This window comes from Danio rerio, chromosome 21 (assembly GCF_052040795.2).
Source record: "Danio rerio strain M-AB ecotype USA chromosome 21, GRCz13ab, whole genome shotgun sequence".
NCBI lineage: Eukaryota > Metazoa > Chordata > Actinopteri > Cypriniformes > Danionidae > Danio > Danio rerio.
This window is the reverse complement of record NC_141041.1, coordinates 31,788,866-31,809,710: the sequence shown is the minus strand read 5'-3', so window position 1 is coordinate 31,809,710 and position 20,845 is coordinate 31,788,866. Positions and strand designations below refer to the sequence as shown.

General features: G+C 33.6%; 2 protein-coding genes across 47 annotated transcripts in view; one reads left to right on the top strand and one right to left on the bottom strand.

Annotated features, from left to right (window-relative positions):
- The window catches only part of LOC147838859 (uncharacterized), a 29,301-nt gene extending 22,384 nt beyond the window's left edge, over positions 1–6,917 (bottom strand). For 5 of the 12 annotated variants that reach the window (XR_015520428.1, XR_015520422.1, XR_015520425.1 and 2 more), the window contains exons 1-5: positions 6,855–6,917; positions 5,840–5,960; positions 2,831–2,884; positions 2,638–2,689; positions 1,773–1,827 (exon numbers count right to left, since the gene is read on the bottom strand). Coding sequence is in view for 5 of the 12 variants with exons in the window: in XM_087301717.1 (XP_087157843.1) it covers positions 1,128–1,250 (123 nt within the window). In the remaining 7 variants the exon portion in view is untranslated. Of the gene's footprint in view, positions 1–1,127; positions 1,828–2,637; positions 2,690–2,830; positions 2,885–5,839; positions 5,961–6,854 lie in introns of all 12 variants that reach the window. The other 7 variants (XM_087301717.1, XM_087301718.1, XM_087301719.1 and 4 more) reach the window with 2 other exon arrangements.
- The window catches only part of nrxn2a (neurexin 2a), a 762,095-nt gene that overhangs the window by 476,540 nt on the left and 264,710 nt on the right, over positions 1–20,845 (top strand).

The following is a 20,845-nucleotide window of genomic DNA, read 5'->3' as shown; positions in this document are numbered from 1 at the left end:
CAATAGTCTACTGCTAACATTGCATTCTACATACAGTGTCCTCATAAACCATGACAAAACACACAGGACTGCTACACTGCATTTAGCAGAAATATGAAACTGTTATTTTAGCACTTAAAGGGATGATTCACCCAAAAATGAACATTTACTCACTAACAATTTACCCTCAAGGGTTCCAAACCTTTACATGTTTATTTCTTCTGATAAAAAAACAAAAACAAGACATTTAGTGGAAGAAAATCTGCAATCATTGACTTCCATGGTAGAAAACAAAAAAAGATGGAAACCTGTAATCATTCACTTCCATATTATTTGTAAGTATTTTCTTTTGTCTTTAACAGAATAAATAACCCCAAAAAGGTTTGAGACAATTAAAGGGTGAGCAAATGATGACACAATTGTACTTTTTGGGAGAACTATCCCTTTAAAAAGACAACTCTGTGTTTGTCAAAGTGACGAGCTCATAGAGGTACTGAAAGAGAGAAACAAAGATAAAGAAAATGTAACATTTGTTTACTAACTGTTTGAAGTCTCGCATAACAAAAAATGCCCTCATAAACCATGAAGAAACACATGTTATAATAGTCTACTGGTAGCACCATGTAAACCTACACATACTGTGTCCTCATAAACCATGAGTAAACACAGATTAAAACAATATCCTACTGCTAAGTCACATCTAATAGACATACTTGGTCCTCATAAACCATGACTAAACACACAGGACTGCTACACTGCATTTAGCAGAAATAGGAAACTGTCATTTTAGCACTTAAAGGGATGATTCACACAAAAATTAACATTTACTCACTATTAATTTACCCTCAAGTGTTCCAAACCTTTAAGGGTTTCTTTTTTCTGTTAAACACAAAAGAAAATACTTTGAAAAACGATGGAAACCTGTAACCATTGACTTTCATATTATTTGTGTTTTCTATTATGTAAGTCAATGGTTACATGTTTCCATCTTTTTTCAACGTATCTCATTTGTTTTATTAAACAGAAAAAAAGAAACCCATAAAGGTTTGAAACACTTGAGGGTAAATTAATAGTGAGTAAATGTTCATTTTTGGGTGAACCATGCCTTTAAGGAGTGTCAAAATAGCTTGACAAAAGAATTAACAAACCTCTGTAGAAAACAACTCTGTTTGTGTTTGTCCAAGCGACGGGCTCATGGAGGTACCGAAAGGGAGAAGCAAAGAAAGATGAAGAAAACATGATTCACTTACTGAAAGCTTCAAGTCTTGCATAACCAATCATGTCCTCATAAACTATGAGTAAACACACAGATTTAATAAAACAATAGCTTGCTGCTAACTCACATAAAATAAACATTCTTGGTCCTCATAAACCATGACTAAACACACAGGACTGCTACGTTGAATGTAGTAGAAATATGAAACTGTCATTTTAGCACTTAAAGGGATGATTCACACAAAAAATTATATTTACTTACTATTAATTTACCCTCAAGTGTTCCAAACCTTTAAGGGTTTATTACTTCTGTTAAACAACAAAAACAAGATATTTTGATGGAAGAAGAAAACCTGCAATCATTGACTTCCACAACAGAAAACACCAATAATATGGAAGTCTATGGTTACAGGTTTCCATATTTTTTCTAAGTATCTTCTTTTGTCTTTAACAGAAGAAATATCCCAATAAAGGTTTGAGACAAGTAAAGGGTGATCAAAAAATGAGACAATTGCACTTTTTGGATGAACTATCCCTTTAAGGAGTGTCAAATTAGCATGACAAAATAATTAACAAACCTCTGTAGAAGACAACTCTGTTTGTGTTGGTTAAAGCCACAGGCTCATGGAGGCGCTGAAAGAGAGAAGCAAAGAAAGATGAAGAAAACATGACATTCACTTACTGAAAGCTTTAAGTCTCGCATAACAAACCATGTCCTCATAAACCATGAATAAACAGATTTAACAAAACAATAGCCTACTGCTAAGTCACATTCAGTAGACATACTTGGTCCCCATAAACCATGAGCAAACACACAGATATTAAAACAATAGCCTATTGCTAGGTCAGCAAACTTGACATTGTTTCTCTTGATATCTCAATATTGTAAGCTATAAAAAAAGCTTTAAATATTAGTAATATTTGTTATTTCTCAAATGTGGTAAAAAACAATATTATTATAATATGTAGGCCTAGTAATGGTTAAAATGCTCAATTTTGCATAGATCTGGCATGTTAAACTTTAAATTGGTCTTTAATGCACAGGACAGAGATGACATCAGAATACAAATTCAAAATTCTGAAGATAAGTGTTAGATGTATGCTTGCACTCTCTTATGGTCCACATGCAAATAGATCATTTTCACTAGTATAATCAGGCATTTGTCATCATCAGATTTCATCTTGCATTATTTTCATCATTTAACAACAGTAGTTTATACTGCCACTGTGTAAACGTTTAATCTTACGCATAATACTCACCGTGTGAATAGAGGCTAATCTAAAGAAAAAACTTTGAATTGTTATATTGCGATTCTCAATATAATAATGTATCGCTACACCCATATTAAATGTATTATTATATAAAAATAACTGCACAGATACAGGAACAATAAGAAAATATCTCTTCAGATCAACATTTAGAAGACAATTATATAGACAAACCTCTTTGAAGCTCACTCTGTTCAGAATTCAAAGATAATGGCTCATGAAGAGACTGAAAAACATAATCAAAACACAGAAAATAAAGCTAAAACAACTCAAGTGTGTGCTAAACAGACATTATTAAACATTATATTTAATACTACATACAGTTCAAAATATGCCAATTTTTAAAATGAAATCCAATATACCCTACCTTTGCTTTTTCATGTTTGTTACAGGAGAGGTCAACTCCTCCACATGACACACTCTAAAATTACAATTGTATGTTGTGATATCGTGCAGAACAATGTTTTAAAATTAAACACAAGGTACTTTTTTTATACAAGATTAAAATTGTAACTCTGCCAAATAAAAACAGTTCTGTCAACACATGAACACTGACTCCACAGAGTATGCATCACAAACTTTTCAGGACAAACAGTGAAAACTGATACAGAAGAAACTAAATCATTGAAAAAATTCATTATGTTGGTTTAATAGTGCACAAAAAGTACACTGTACAGGAAACTGGCCCAAAACAATTATCTAATACTTTACTATTTGATAGTGTCAGGCCCGGATTAAGAACTCAAGAGGTCTGTATTAAAAAAAATAAGAATAGAATACATTTTTTTTCAATACGAATCTATAATATATATTAAAATATATACTTATATATACTTATATTATATATACTAAAATATATACTTATTAAAAAATAAGTTAAATCTTTGTAGACTATATATATATATATATATATATATAGTCTACAAAGATTTAACTTATTTTTTAAGCATTTAAAATTTATTAATAAAATTTGTGAAAATTGATAGTATAAGTACACTTGTTCAAGTTAACTGAAGCAGTACTAAAATATATATTTTAAAAGGTATTTATTACTATTCTCCACTGTGCTTTGCGAGAGCTCTTACTGAACAGCACATGTTCGATGACATAAGAGTGCCCAGGCACGAATGCAATGTGAGTGCAGGCCGTAGGGGGAAACGGAAGGGGGGAAAAGCATGCTTCAGCCTGGTTCATGGCAACTGTACAGTGCGAGTATGCCCTCAGACAAACGATGAATCCAGTCTGCACTGCCATTAGCATCCTCCACCTAGTTAATGCTAGCTTGCACATAACATTACCTTAACGTCTTCTATACCCTCATTCTCCTCATCATGGGTCTGTTTGAAGGAGTGAATACATGAAACATGCCTCAATAAAGATGCACCCTCTCCTCTTTTTCTCTTGTGATTGCCAAATCCACTTGTTCACTCATTTTGATCTACGGCAAATACTACACTACAGTCCGCTCAATTCAGTGCAGGTTATTTCAAAACTTACATGCACTTCACCAATTAGAGCACGTTGTTTAGTTAAAAAAAAGTAAAGAAGGAAAGGAAAAAATCTGCATGCTTTTTATACATGGTGACATTTTCTGACAATTTAAATACAATGATAATAATAATATATGATATTGACTATTTGCTAAGAGGAAATGCTTAGTTTCTAAAAAAAATGTTTTTAAAGAGAGGGAGGCAACCTTTATTAAGGCATGTGCAACCTATTAAATGCTCTTCAACAGAGCCATGAGGTAGGAGAATATGGGTGAAGTAGCGCTAGTTGTGGCAAATGATAATCGACAGGCTAACCAGGGTTTGGGAAAGGGCGACTAATAGTGGTGTAACGGATCCAAAATCTGCAGTTCGGATCACTCTACGTTTTTTGAGTTATGGATCGAACCATTTTTTGGATCAGCAAAAAAGGGAGGAGACAATTTGCTTTCCATTTATACAAAAATGTTACTGCATAAAACATTTTTTTTAACAAACAGAATATAGAACCTGTAATTTAAATAAAAAATAAAAATCAGGAAATAACCAGCTAAAAAAAAAGTATTCAATATGAAATATGATCTTTGCTACTGTTGCTGATAATGCAAAATATATAGAAATCTTGTACAACATATATTTATCTTCAATTAATGATTCAACAATTCACACATAAAACTTCATGTTTCATTATACTGTAGATGTATTATATTTGAAAACCTATTCAATGACATAATTTTGATGTTTGTTTGTCGCCATCTGTTGGTTACACAATGTAGTTGCTTTCACCAGCATCTTGTTTCATTAAACAGTGATTTTATTCTTACCATAATGAATGCATTAATGCAGGCTAAACAAACAGTGACAAAAAAAACCCTTAATAGCCAAAAGCATTTAGGTAGGTCCCACAACGTCATCATTATATTTTACAGGGAAGCCAAAATGCTTTCATTCATGCAACTTGAATGACAAGGGAGGCGATCTTTCTGCGATTGTTATAAATGTTGGATTAACCTACAAGTTCAAAAAAAGTTATTAATCTACGAGTCACGCGCATTCCGAACCGTGGGTTGTGATCCGTATCGATCACGGATCAACAGTGATCCGTTACACCCCTAGTGACTAACATCACAAATAAATAAATACAAATGAATTCTATTAAGATGTTGCTAACATTTGAAAATAACTTTATTATATATTTAAAATAACTATTTAGAGAAATAAGATAAACATCATCAAAACACACGAGGCACTTGTGACTTTGTTTAACATTTGCATTATTTTATTTTATTTTTAAATGTTTCCTACCTATTAAAAATAAATGTATTTCCCATCTGATATGCAATGGGGAGAAAAATAATAAGAATAAGTTCAGCTGACGGTATATTAGAACTCGAGTTGATGATCAATCGCGTCAAAACATGTTGCTATGTGCATTACAAGCTACACCACTGGTGCTATTTAGTTATGTTGTCTCTGTCAGTCAGACATCACTTGTCTGACAAAATTTGTGTAAATGGCTTATTCCATCAATGTGTGTTATTAACCATTGGTTAATCAGGCCCTGGATAGTGTACAATCTTTAATAGTTTTAACTTTTCACTAATATGGAAATCATTAATATTAGCATTTTTTAGACTCTTAAATTAAACATTAACATTTTAAAGTGTGGTTTTCAATTAGGACATTTCTTTTTATTATTATTATTATTATTATTTAAATGTTATTTGTTGACATTTATAATGTCATGTCATCAAATCATTCATGACTTAATTTTTTTGTGTTAAATTAAACACCTTTTTGCATCTTAACATTTTATACACTATGCTTATAATGAAACATTAACTGGGGGTTACCTGCAGTAAGAAAAAACATGTACAAAACTTTGGTACCTTTGATGTCACTGATGTACCTCCACGTAAGCATGTCTTTATCCTTCCCCAACCTCACATGATGAGCAGCATCTTTCAAAGCATTTAATCCTCTGCTTTGACTCTTACCACCATTCATTCACTGTTAAAATATTATATAAGGTTAAAATTCACAGTTTATAATATCAATACAATACCACATATGCAAAGCAGTATTAATATATGTGACGTAGTGTAAAATTCTCTAAAGAAGACCAAAACAGAACAAAATAGTAATATAGTTATCAAATTTCATAATACAGTTATCACATTTCAAACCATTTAACAAAATATAAGTTAGTAGTGCACTATTTTGACAATTTGATAAAATAAAGTTATTTAACTAGGGTTAGTTAACCTCTTTTCATAATAAAAGTTCATTTATTCAAATGTACAGTTTAACTGAACACAAGTTTATCACAAAAAAACATTAGAAAAAATAAAACCACACATTTACATTAGTAAATTCAAACATTTTGTTCAATCATGCTTAATAATTCAAGTTTAGTAAATTGTTTCTACGTCATATGTTTAATATACCTTGTTACCATGTTATTTATACCATATTCGAATGGTCATTGCTTCTCACATAAAAGTATGTGTAGAAAAAAATCACAAATTACATAGTGCATCTATTATAACGTTACATCTCATGGAATCAGACGGCGAATTGTTTACCGCGGAGGAGTGAGCTCTGCCCGGTTCTGGGTTAAATCGACACCGGCGCTTCCAAGCCAGATACAGGCCGAGCGCGTGCTATTATTAGCAAATACACATTTTGAAGAACTAACTTACGTCTAATACTGCCATTACAAACACATATTTCTAACGTTTATTTGTTCTCATCTTCTGCTCCCAGTCACTAATTATTATTGTCTAAAACAGTACGCGCCGCATATAAATCTATAAATAAACTTGCTATTTTGAATAACAAGTGGAATAATACAGTACATATAATAATAAATAATGTACAAAGTATTAAAAACAAATGACTTACTTGTTTGATGTGAGTTTCACTGCTTGAAGCGCGACTGTCACGTCCACAGTCTTCATGAGGGACGTTCTCCCGCGATTGAATGTATGGCGCGAAATTGTGTAAGATTTGGCGCGAGTGTGTATAGAAGTGCAGTACCAAGTTCCGCCTACAGAGGCGCTGTTCAAAGATCACACACACACATCATGGTTTACAAGACCATATTTGTAAAGGTCATAAAAAGCACACCAAGTGTAATAATAACCAAATAACAATGTGAACTTTTGAAACAAGTCTTATAATTATCATTTAGGTCATTGTAATGAATAATCATCATTTAAACCATTTTTAATATCAACTTAAATTTTTAGTTTATGAGACCACCAAAAATGGTCTCATAAACTAAATGGTCTCATAATGCTGGTGGGTAAACCTGAAAATTGGTTCCATAAACCACATATGCCCACACACACACACACACACACACACACACACACACACACATATATATATATATATATATATATATATATATATATATATATATATATATATATATATATATATATAGTTTACATACATATGTACATACATACCAATACAGTATTACAAAAAAATCTCAATTGTGATTTATTCAATTACCTAACAATGTCTTCAAAAAGAATACTATAATTTATTGTTAAAAATATGAAATGTATAAAATAAGATCATGAAATTCCTACTAGAAAGCACCTCATTTGTAATATGTGTTTTATTTTTCAACATTATAATGATTTCAAACACACTGCCAGTGCCAGGGCAAGCTACTTGAAAAATATTCAAAAAGTTATTGTGTTCTGAATACTGTGTAATATTCCCCATATTTTGTGTTTGTACAGTATACTGTATGAAATGTTTTGTTCACACAAAAGTAATGACCCTGTACTTGCTCCATTCCTTTTAGATAGATTTGTGTGAAAATCAAAATACTTTTGCCCAGTACTGTATATATTAAATTAAATCAGTTAATACTGTATAGCACTGAACAATGCATAGGTTTGTAAATGTGAAAACATGTGTTCATGTGAAGGAAATGCAGAACAAGCTATTTTCCTGCTTTAGTTCTGATGAATCTTCTTTTATATCAACTGAGGATTAAAAAAATAAGTTGTGAAAGGTTTTTTTATGGCATCTTGCCATTATCCTTTTAAAAGTTTTTACATTGAGAGTGATTAAGTGAAGCAAATATATGATGAACTGACACTTAAATCGAAACAATAGATCCCTATGGAGCTATTCATACTGGCAATGATCAATGGATTGGTCGTGACAGAGCATGGCTTTTTTTTCAATCAATGTGCTGATTTTTTCCTCCTCACCCAGTGATGAAAAGGGCCATTTCAGCTTTAGATCACCTGCCCGAAGCCACTGCCATTGAAATAGTATTCCAGCAGAGAAAACAGAATAGACGTTCTTGTCATCACTGGTGTATCACTGAGAACAGATTTATTCTCACATGTTTACTTCATATTTCATTACACTGAATATCACGTCTGTTCATTTTTCACTGAAAAATGTGATCAGAAGAGCTTGAAACTGTGTTCAATGGTTCTTTTATGTGCGATATGGCTGTTATTCAATTCATGCAGTAGTTCTAGCCTAACTACTACTGTTAGAAAGACTTGAAAATAACTAAAGCATTGTTTCATTGGCATCTTTGTTCTGTTTAATTGTTCTGAGGCTTGCTTTGTTCTGACTGTTTTTTTATCCCCTTATATAGTATTAAGCTCATGAAGGTTGTAGATTCAAAACCTGCCTAAAATGGTGGTAATCATATAGTTTTTCAATTTACAACATTTCTGTCAATTCTGTCGTCAGAAGATTTTTCTTTCTTCAAAGATTTTTAAGAAAGTTGTAAACCTTCCACCAATCAGACGATTCCTAACTTAGTATAAATAACCAATAACCTCCTCCTCTTTTTCCTCTATAGGGTAGTATGGCAGCCCAGTGGCTAGCACTGTTGCCTTACAGTAAGAATGTCTCTGGTTCGGGTCTCTACCCGGCCAGTTGACATTTTTGTGTGGAGCTTATGTTATCCCTGTTCTCGCATGGGTTTTCCCTGGGTTCTCCAGTTTTCTCCCACAGTCCAAAACATGAGACATAAGTAAATTGACTAAACCAAATCAGCACCATAGACAAATTTCACCAGCAGCACCTCCTCATAGCAATCCTTAAGCAGTAGGGGGTGTTCTCGAGATCTACCTGAGCTCAAACTCCCCTCTCGCTCTGCAAAAGGGAGGGAGCCCTGTGCTCAAGGATCTTATGAGCTCAGGACTCACTCTCTTACCAATCATCAGCTAAGTGTGAACTCTTGAAATAAAGAAAAGATTCATGCAGCTTCTCCTGCCATAGCAAATTGAATAAAACCGTTTTTGCGGTTGATATTTGGCGCTAGTTTATCAGGAAGTGACGATTTTGTTCGTTTTGACTTGTTGGATGGAAACGCTACTTTATTCGCATTTCTTTTATGCAATATTCCAGTTTTGCGCATAAAGTTTGGATGAAAACTTAATGTTCATAGGATTTCAGCGTTCTTCAGAAATATATATTTTGATTATTTTTTTCTAACTAAAACACACTAAAAGCCGTTGGCTGAACAAAGTTTTCAGTTCTCGACCTCATTTAGCTAACTGTGCAGTCTGTTGTCAATACCTTAAACCATTCCACATGGTAAAACACAATGTGCTAATCTTACTTAGACTTTACAGCAAATCTCTAAACACATTCTTATTCTCAGAACACTCTAATGCACATCATCCATACTGGTATACAGAAGTAGAAACAATCAAATACAAATATAGAAAAGATGCCATGGACTAAGTACAACCACTCAAAATTGATGTCATGTTTTCATATGATGAAAACCAACCGATGACAACCAATATGAGCCAGTACAGAGAGAGTGGGATGTGGGAAGGAGAGTGTCTAAGCATGGATAGAAGAAACAATGTGAGAGAATGAGAGCAATAGGCAGTTTATGAACTTATACTTCTATAAACACTCGCCTTTCCTTAATCCGAGTTTTTCCATATCTCTGAGATGGAAAGTGTATAATAGACATCCCTACACCAGAGAAGATCTGCTGCAGGTCATAGATTTAGTCTGTGGTTATAGGTGAGGAATCATGTCAGGGCTGAATATGAGACCCAAGAGGCTTTTTCCGTTCCCTCAATAGGGGCAATATTGCTTGTGATGTCAACAAAGTGCTCTGACCTGACCCAGCCCAGAGACTAGAAAAAGTAAATTTATTACACATTTTCTTCTTTAAGTTTTGTCCCTTTTAGCAATGTATACTGTAGTATAGTGCATTGTATGCTGTATACTGTACAATGTTATTGTATACTGTACAACACATTGTTTTGTATTGTTTACCAAGTGCTTGATACTGTATATCATTTTTATCACTTCATTTTTTAAATTAAGAGTAGGGCTTGATTTTGAACACATTTTTTCAAAACTATAGTTTTTTTTTAATGTGTTGTGTTTTTAAAAATATATATATTTTATTAAATTAATTGACTCAGAAAACTGAGTCAAAGGCTGATAAATTGCCTATGGTTTTGGAGATTTAGAGTAAAGAGGAGCGTATGGCACAAAGTAACGTGGGGTAAAATGTAAAAGAGTTTTAAGTTATATGCTCAGGGTTAACCATGGCATGCTTCCGAAGTTTTCACCACAGAGTCAGCAGATGTCTTCCTGCCAATTTTTGAAAAAGTTCGGTGGATGAGAAACACAGGAGAAACTTTTTTTTTCCAGCCTAAAAGTATTTTTATTGTACTCAATATTTTTTTTATTTAAAAGAAATATGTGAAAGAATATACGCAAAAGCATGTATATGTGTTGTGATCACCGTCTTCTAGGCTAAAAGATGAAACCATTTTCAATGTAAATGGTTTTGTGTAAAAAATGGTTGTAAATGGTAATGTAATGGTTGTAATAATGTAAATGGTTTGATATAAAAAACACACAATCACTTCTAGCCAGTTTTGGAGAAAACACGACACTGCGGGGTAAGTTGTAACAGGGTGTGACAATTAAGCCACACACGGTTGGATGGCAGTTAAACTAACAAAATATATCTATTTTTATTTTAAGTGTAATGTCAAGAACTTTTTGCATAAAATGCTTTTTAATAGAATACTTTTTTTTAAAAATATTTAATTGCTAAAAATGCAAATAAATGCATTGTATAATAATTGATTATAATGCAAATACATCCAATGTGTTCATCCAATAGATAAATAAATAAACATGATGTGCTATGTAGAATACAAAAAAAATTAAACTATAAGTACTGAGGAAATATAGCTACTATTTAAAGTAAAGCGAATTTAAATTAATTGTGTGAAATCTGACTTTATAAGCACATGTTACGACTAACCCACTCTCTGTTACCGCTTGCCCCACAGGTGGGGTAAATAGTAACTTTTTTACTCTTGGCACATTTGGCAATACTGCACAGAAACCATAGATCCGGCGATCATACTTTCAGTGCTCATTTGCAGGAGAGGCTTGTGTGTTGTTGGTAAAAAAATGAGGTTTGTCTAACCCCATTACTTTGTTCATTATTTGGCCACATCCAAAAAAGTTTTACTTTGGGCTTCGCTTTTCCTTAGTTTTGCATTTTGAGGGAGATGTTTTAAAAATCATATGACAAGAAAAGATTTTGTGTGTAAGCAATTGGAAAAAACTGTAAGAAAATAGAGCAAGGTTTCAGGTATTGTGTTTTAGCAATTTGGAAAATTCACAAGAAAGATTTTCATACACATGGAACCAGATAAAAGTAAACAGCAAGTAAATGTTCAGTTTTAGATAAACTATCCCTTTAAATATAATTTTCAATTTTTTTTGTTTTTTTAGTAAATGCAAAAATAGTGCCCTTAACTCATCTGTAAAAGCTGTAAAGTTTCTCTCTAATTGCCCCCAGAAACTGTTAAAACTCGTGCAAGACAAACAAGTAATGTGTCTCATTAAGGCAAGAGGTGAGAGAAGACCTGATGGGTCTTCTTTCTTTTTTTCTCCCACCCACACTCACACCGATCATTTAGGTTTAAAGCGAATCTTAATATTATGGTAATATCTGTAATACAACTAACATCATCTGATAAATAGGAGCTAACTGTGCTCCGGGAGTTCCCTAAAGGAAAATGTTTGGACAGCGAATGTAATGAGTGTGTGCACATGCGATGACTCGGCCACGTTGAAGCCGCTTTTCTGGCACAGCTTGGCTTTTGCATGCCGTGGGCTGTGTATGTGTGTGTGTGTGTGTGTGTGTGTGGTTGCTGTGGAGTGGGAACAGTATATCTAGTGCATCCATCATGCACACCCCCACAGTCCGGGCCAGGGAGGAATGGTATTTTAGTATCAGTATCAGACCCACTGCAGGTGCCTGATGAATGAACCCTCTGTGACGCTGGCTCTCCTCATCCCTCTTCCGGGACTCTTAGCATTAGCGGCGATCTGCTCAGACTGATTATGAATGGGTCTGCCCTGGCACTTAGCAATCGCCGTTCCCAACATGAGATGGATAGAATGTCTTCCACAGGTCAACGAAGAGATGTTGCCTCTCGTTGGCAGAGAAACCCGGCCATGTTAGGGAAAAGACAGGCATCGTTTTTCTCCAAGCTGCAATGCAGTGTAGTGCAGTGCAGTTATGTCTTGGTTAGTTTAGCTAGCGAGCGCGTGGGCCACTGTGGACAAGGCCATTACAGAGATGATTGCGGTTGTTTGGCGGACAGGGTTTTATGTTTGTCACCTCACCGCAATGTCAGTGAGCTGGATGATGTCCGGAGGGCGGTGGATGGAGAAAGGTTGTCCGATTTGCTGCTCCTCATCTGCAATGAACCGGACTTCTGCTGGTCCGAAGCTGGAGCTCAACTACACCTCCACCTGATTTACACTTCACTGGACTCGGCTGCAGGCTGAACCCAGCTGACAGGAATGTCACGCACATCCCTCGGACGTCCACCCCCTCCTTTTACTTACATAAACACACACACACACACACGAGTGTGAATCAGGTAAAAGCTGCTTCGCCAGCATACATGAATGCATCGTTTTGACCCTGATTTTAAAGGGATTAATAGATTCAGACCCTAACATCAGATTTGAATCAAACAAATTTTAAGAAGCAGATGTTGAGGACCATTTAATGCCTATAGTTGGTTGAAAAAAAGAGCTGTAAATTAACAGTTTTCTGTATTTTGTGGATTCTTTCTTTCTTTCTTTCTTTCTTTCTTTCTTTCTTTCTTTCTTTCTTTCTTTCTGTCTTTCTTTCTTTCTTTGATTTTATTATATGGTTTAATCTACTTTATTTATTTATTTATTTATTTATTTATTTATGTAATTATTATTATTATTATTATTATTATTATTAAATAATTTTATTCTATTTATTTTTTATTTTATTTTATTATTTTATTTTATTTTAATATTTTATTTTAAATAACATATGTAAATGTCTGTAAATTAACAATTTTCCATATTTTGTGATTCATCTTATTCTCTTTCTTATTCTTTCTTTCTGTCTTTCTTTCTTTCTTTCTTTCTTTCTTTATTTCTTTCTTTCTTCAATATTCATTTATTTATTTTATTCATGCTTTTGAATTCCATAAAGGGAACAACTTTTGACGTTGAAAAGTTTGAAAAAGTTAATTTTAATGGCATTTTTAATAGTTTGAAGTGATATATCATCTGGCTTGGTGTTGTAAATTATGGCACAAAAATCTGGTAAAAAGCTGTCAGTACTTTATCTGTAATTTTACAAACCTTATTATCTCAATTTGTTTATCTCCAGAATTGAATTTTCAGCATTAAAAGTTCAACATTTTATTTAATTAAATTTTAATTTTCTTTTACTTTCCTTTATTATTTTATTTTATTTTATTTATTTATATTTTGTTTTATTTATTCTTTTTTTTTTCGGCTTAGTCCCTTTATTAATCCGGCGTCAACCATAGCGGAATGAACCGCCAACTAATCCAGCATATGTTTTTACAAATCCTTTCAACTGCAACGTTGTAATGCAGCATCGCAACTGCAATGTTGGGAAACATCTATACACATTCCCTCACACTCATACATTAAGGACAATTAAGTCAACCCAATTCACCTGTACTGCATGCCTTTGGACTGTGGGGGAAACCGGAGCACCCGGAGGAAACCCACGCAAGCGCAGGGAGAACATGCAAACTCCACACAGAAACGCCAACTGACCCAGCCGAGGCTCGAACCAGCGACCTTTCTTGCTGTGAGGCAACAGCATACCCACTGCGCCACTGCGTCGCCCTTATTTTATTTTAATTTATTTTAAATAAAATATCTGTAAATAAATGTCTATAAATTAACCATTTTTCATATTTTGTGATTCTTTTTTTTTTTATTTGTTCATTTTATTTATGCTTTTGAATTCCATAATGGGACATTGATCGTTCCTCCAGTAACTTTTGATATTTAAAAGTTTAAAAAAGTAATTTTTTAATAGTTTGAAGTGATGTTTTGTCCTGCTTGATGTTGCAAATTATGGTACAAAAATCTGGTAATAAGCTGCCAGTACTTTATCTGTTATTTTACAAACCTTATTATCTTTATATTATTTCTTATACAATATACAGTCAACATGAAATATTAGCCTGTGGTCTCCCCGTAACGTCCCTGTGAAGTTTCAGCTCAAAATACCCCAAAGCTCATTTATTATAGGAACATTAAATTTGCCCCCATTTGGGCATAAGCAAATACATACCATTTTTAAACACCTTTGAATGCAAATGAGCTGCTGCATCCCTCCCTTTTTCAGAAAATCATGCTTCAAAGTCAGGATTAACAAAACTAAGGAATCCCAGGCAACCAAACTGTCAGAAATTGTCAGTAGAGATATCGCATATGTTTGAATACCTGGCTGTATTATGCATAATAAATATGCGCTTATGAGTTATGCAGACGGTGACATAAAATTTGGAAACTTTCAGATAATATAATGTGTGATACTCAAAAATAAAATGCAACTGTTGATTGATTGATTGATTGATTGATTGATTGATTGATTGGTTGATTGGTTGATTGATTGATTGATTGATTGATTGATTTATTGGACTTTATTTAAAGATTCAGTCTTTACCCATATATGACATGCACTAAATGACAATCCCAGCAAGGACAATTGAGGGAACTTTTTTAGGGTTCACAATGATTGTTACTTTAAAGGTGCATAAAATAAAATTTGTTCTCAATATACAGTGATTATGTTGGAAAGTATGTTGCCATGTTGCCAATGTATTTTTTCAATATAACTTATGTCCATTATAACTACATAAACTAATTGCTGTCGTGAAATAAATTATTTTAACTTTTTTTTTTTGCAAACATTGTTTGCTCATGTTTAAATCATTGTTTTGAGTTTTACATCTTCACATCTAGTAGCTTAGAACTTGTAATTACTTTTAAAATTATACTTTAGGTGTGTGAGTTGATACTTCAGCAAGATACACTGTCTCTTATTTTGGCATCACACATCATTCAATGTTGAACAAAAGGGGCAACGTCTAAAGAATGTCCAAAATTAAAACTGCTAAACTCCACACAGACAGATCACAAGCACTTGAATTTAACCCCCAATTTTAAAGGCCAAAAAAGGGTTTCTTATTGTTTATTAATCTTTTTAACCTTCTATCATTCGTTCCTAAGATATTTGAACAAGCTCTTTAGCTCTAGACACTGGACATTTCGCATTCACGAAACATGTGAGAGGCACATATTTTAATCACCCTGCTTTTAACTGTCATACCAATAAACAAATTTAGCAGCAAAAATTCTTGTGGACAAATATTCAGAGTGTTTTTCATGGAAATTTTAAGTCACGTCAAAGTTTTAGCTTTTCACTAACCATGGATAAACTTTTCTTTCTCAAAAACACAATCTTGTACATAATTGTTGCTAACTTATTGTTGCCCCGTTTGTGCTGTTTACAGTGGTATTAGACTTTAGGCACTTATATGTTTATGCCATGCGGCAACCTCCTGCTTTCCCTCGTGAAGCCAATGCGCAAGTAACTGAAACTGCAATTTATTGACTCGCCTTTGGGAGCTGCCTCCAGGAAGTCTAAGTGTTCTTTGACTGCTGTGGTAAATTGACCAATTTTACAGCTGATAAAAACATGTTTACAACCTGGTTTGTTTTACAACCAAAAATATGGTTTTGGTGCATACAGTATAGCTAATGTTATCCTTTACGACAACTGTTAGGGGGTGGATTTTTATATAACTCATCCGTTTTGTTTTTATACAGTTTTACTAAGTCTGCATAATTAAGGGCGTGGCCACTTGAGTGACAACTAGGTCTCGCTGGTCCCTGTTTCATCACCTCAGCGCATATATATATTTATATATATATATATATATATATATATATATATATATATATATATATATATATATATATATATATATATATATATATATATATATGTATGTATATATATATATATATATATATATATATATATATATATATATATATATATATATATATATATATATATATATATGTATGTATATATGTATGTGTGTGTATGTATATATATATATATATATATATATATATATATATATATATATATATATATATATATATATATATATATATGCGCTGAGGTGATTATGTTTTACTTAAGATTTTTAATTTCCTCTAGACCTGTAATGAACTCAAGAATCTGACAGATTGATAAGTTGTAGGCTATAGAACAGTCATCTGAAACGTTGTCATGCAATGTTATGCCTGGATTACATAAATAGTCTTGCATTTATTAACACAGACTATATTTTAAATATTTGGAAGTAATTTGCGTTTTCCTCCTGTAGAAAAACATCATAAGAACAATGTTTAGTGGCTCTATTTTTTACAACACTGTTTTTAAAAGACTAAACGCTTTATTGATATATTGTACAACCCATGGTCAGAACATGTGGTCAGAACACAAGCGAATAGCCGGTCATGATGTATTAAGCGTTTCTTCCAAAGAAAAGCCTGTGTAAGCAAAATGCTAGCAGGTGTTTGTTGCTCTTCTGATGCTCCGCCTCTTTGTCCTCATTTGGTCACACGGTGGGTGCGATGACGCACAAACAAAATGGCGATGGTTGGCGACGCCTACTTGTAGCTTTATTTACGCTTTTCAGGACCTATATGGGTGATGTCGCGTATACAGTCTACAGTATATCTTTTACAGTCTATTGTTTCTATGCATCTGAAAAAGCACAAATGTCAGGGCATATAAGAACTTCTCCAGTTCCCCAAAACCCCAGAGGGTTATTGTATTTCTGAGTAGTTTATAATATTTGTATCTTTTTGATGTTATTTAAATAATCAAAATGGTGGTGTGACAACAAATTCACATCTCATTTATTGGATTATGTGATTTATTAATTAAGTATATCAAAACTGAGTATATACTGGATCTTTACTCATATCTGGTGTTATGCTAGAGTAAAACTCGATCATTATCATACTGAATTTTGCCCGTTCACCCACGAACATTTTGCATTACCTTTTTTGATTTGTATTTTATTGAAAATGAAACTCTCTCCACGGGTTGTCAGCACCAGTCCCACTGTGCCTGATATAAATTAAAAAGCACTATAATATTAGACTAATTTAGTTTAAAGCATGCCAACAATCTCGTTTATTCTCTATTGCGAAAGATTCATCTTTCCCTCGGTGACTATTTAATTTTCCCTGGGTATGAAATTATGCAGTGTTTTATGCATTTAATCGCATAGCCTATACTTGACTAAACCGTAAAGCAGTTGCTCTTTTTTTATTTATATATCATCCAACTCTTTGAAGAAGTTTGGGTGTACAGAAGGAGCGCGAATCAATGGACTTTATCTGACAGCCCGATCATCTTTGTGTGCAGCAGTACGATGTGCTCTTGTAAACAGTGCGGGGAGTTTAAGAGTGAGTTTGCCTCTATCTTGGCATTGCACCTGCCTTTGGCTGGTTTCAGATGCCTTCTTGAATTACTGAATGTTCCACATGAAAAGATTTAATCTCTCACCTCTAAGCGGATTCATTTAAGTAATTTGCTTATTAGATAATTCCGAGGGCTTTTCAGCGGCGTTTGTGATCCACAGCAGCAAATTCACAAATGATCAAGGAAGAGAAAAATTCAATTCACTGCCAATTGACTGGAACCTCCAGCCACTCTGTAAACATGCCACCTCATAAAAAAAAGAATCCAATTGAAAATTAGTCACATGCATGTTTCATGTGAGAAAAGACGTTACGTTTTATTCAGCCTATTCAGAAATCACATTTGTTTCCCCTCTCTTTTTTTTTTTTTTGAAACCCGAAATAAGTCGGATGATGCAACATAATGTATTTGATCAATACTACATGGTTTCCTTTCTACACCTACGAACGAGTCCATGTTTCCGTCTCAAATGCAACTTTCACATCGGCAATAGGACTGATCCTCCCTATATCCATAAAATTGGCTCAGTTATTTCAAGCTTAATCACATCAAGGGGTAAACGATGAGACACAGCTTGCATATAGTATATAAACCTCCTCCCCCCTCAACCTAAGAGGATTATACAGCATCTGATAAGGCCGATGATGACAGTACTACCCTGGGTTATGAGCTCAGGATGTGACTGGTAAAAAGCAGAGAATGTTAGGGCTCTGGGGATTCACATTTTTGTGCTTCATTTTAAGAAATGACTCTCATTCTGATGTCCCTCTTGTTTGGCTTAATATTTTTGTGGTAAGTGTAGTTTTTGTGAGGATTTCGATAAATGTTCAAATACAAATAACTGATATTTGGACATTTCATTTGACTGAGCTGATCAAACTTTTCTTCTTGTGTCTTAAAACGAAACGTTTATACAACAGTTTGATGGCATAACCGTGTAAAAAAGAAAATCAAACACGAGAGTCTAAAAAACTTTTTGTACGTGGAACTTTTTTCTTCCACCACTCATTCACATGACTTAGAATGGCACTTGATTTCTAATAATTTGTTCTGCTGTAGATTGAAACGTTGAGAAAAGGCAGTTTTTCATACCAAAAGACTTATTATGCGGTCTCTATTGCCATTTTGTGGCAGAACATCAACTATCACTTTCTTTGGTCTGCTCAGACAGGCTGATGCTGATACGGAATCTGATGATCTAAAATTAACAATATTTTTAAGTAGGCACTTTCCTTATAAATAAACTGCATAGATGCAATCAAAACAACTACTGTTCATTCTTGACTAAAACAAAGCCTTAAAAGTACATAATGTTGTCCAACAGTTGCAATATTTGTCTGTAGTGTGTCCTCTGCTTGTTGCTGTTAATGGGCGGAGTAATACACAAGGGTGAAGGATTAAGAGGCTGGACAAGTGCTGTTATTTGCAGAATATCGCACAGCTACCAGTCAATCAGATTCAAGAACTAAACAGAACTGTTGTATAAAATATGTATACAAATATGTATACACCATTTTGTAATGTTGTATTTGGTCTCCAGATTGAAAAAGCCTAACATTATATGCTTGTTGTGTGCACATGGTGAAAATTGCGCAATGTACAGTCACTTACATACAGGTAAGATGCATTATTGCCCCCCGGTGACGAATTTCTTTCAAATTCCCCACAGACTTCTTGGTTCATGAAGGTCAGGACACACCAAGCTGATGCCAAACTATAGCACAGACAAAAGCCAACTTTAGCTGTCACATTTCAGAGGCTGCATCCTCCAAAGCAGTGGTTCTCAAACTGTGGTACATGTACCACAAGTGGTACGCAGGCTTTTTTCTAGTGGTAGGTGAAGGAATTGCTGAATAATTCAAGTAAAAAAAAAAAAAATTAACACACTTTTGATTTTAATAGGCTAAACTTTTTTATTTTATTTTCATATTTCTAATGTTTGTTATGTATTCTATCATTTGAGGTTATTTTCCTCCGCATACTTGTAACGGTTGTTGGGGTCATATCTTGTACATTTCTATCCCACTGTTGACAGGTATAGTTTAACCATTTGCTTCTCTGACACACATAGCCTACTCTAACAAGCAGTAAGCAGATCTAGTTTCTAATTTAAATATGTAAATCCAATTCATATATTTGAAATACAAGTTTACGTTTACATTTTAAAGATATACAAATAAGTCATACATACATGCAACATATATTTCAAAATTTATCAAATATGTGTATAACCTATATTTATGGTTTTGATGAATAGGCTTCTTTTTGATAATACTTTACATTTAAGTACAAACGTTTTCTTTTAACTAATTTTACGTTGACGTTTTATTTATCTTTATTTTTATTTTTTTTTTACCTGTAAGTGTGATATTGTTCTAGCTGTTTATTATGTTTAAAGTGGCTGACTTACACAAGGAGCAGAGCAGCATGTCAGCGTGAAGCAGGAGAGGCGTGTGCGTGGGGCGCGTGGGTATGTTTTTTTTCTGCGCATATGCTCAGTTTGCTTTTTGATTAAACTACATTGCTTTTATCAGCGTTGGTTCGGTTGCACAAAGAGTAAAACAGCTTTATTCTGGGATTTTTTAAATAAATACACTTGCTGGCCCGTGTGGGGCCCACCTGGGATGGCCGGTATTATTATTCATGATAATACTTTACATTTAAGTACAACAGTTTTCTTTTATTGTTTGAGAACTGTGCCAAAGTTATTTTTTAAAATCACTTTTTAATTTAAACGTTGATGTTTCATTTATCTTTATTTTTTACCTGTAAATGTGATATTGTTTAAACTATATATTATGTTTAAAGTGGCTGACAATACAAAATTTTCATAATAATACGATTTTATCTGCCACCTTTGTGAACTGTGCAGAGCTGTAGCCACTTATTTAGGCCTACCATGTATTTCAATAGCAGTCATTATGGTGGTACATGGAGACAATTTTTTCTGAGGTGGTAATTGGTGAAAAAAGTTTGAGAACCACTGCTCCACAGGATTACGTGTTATTTCTTT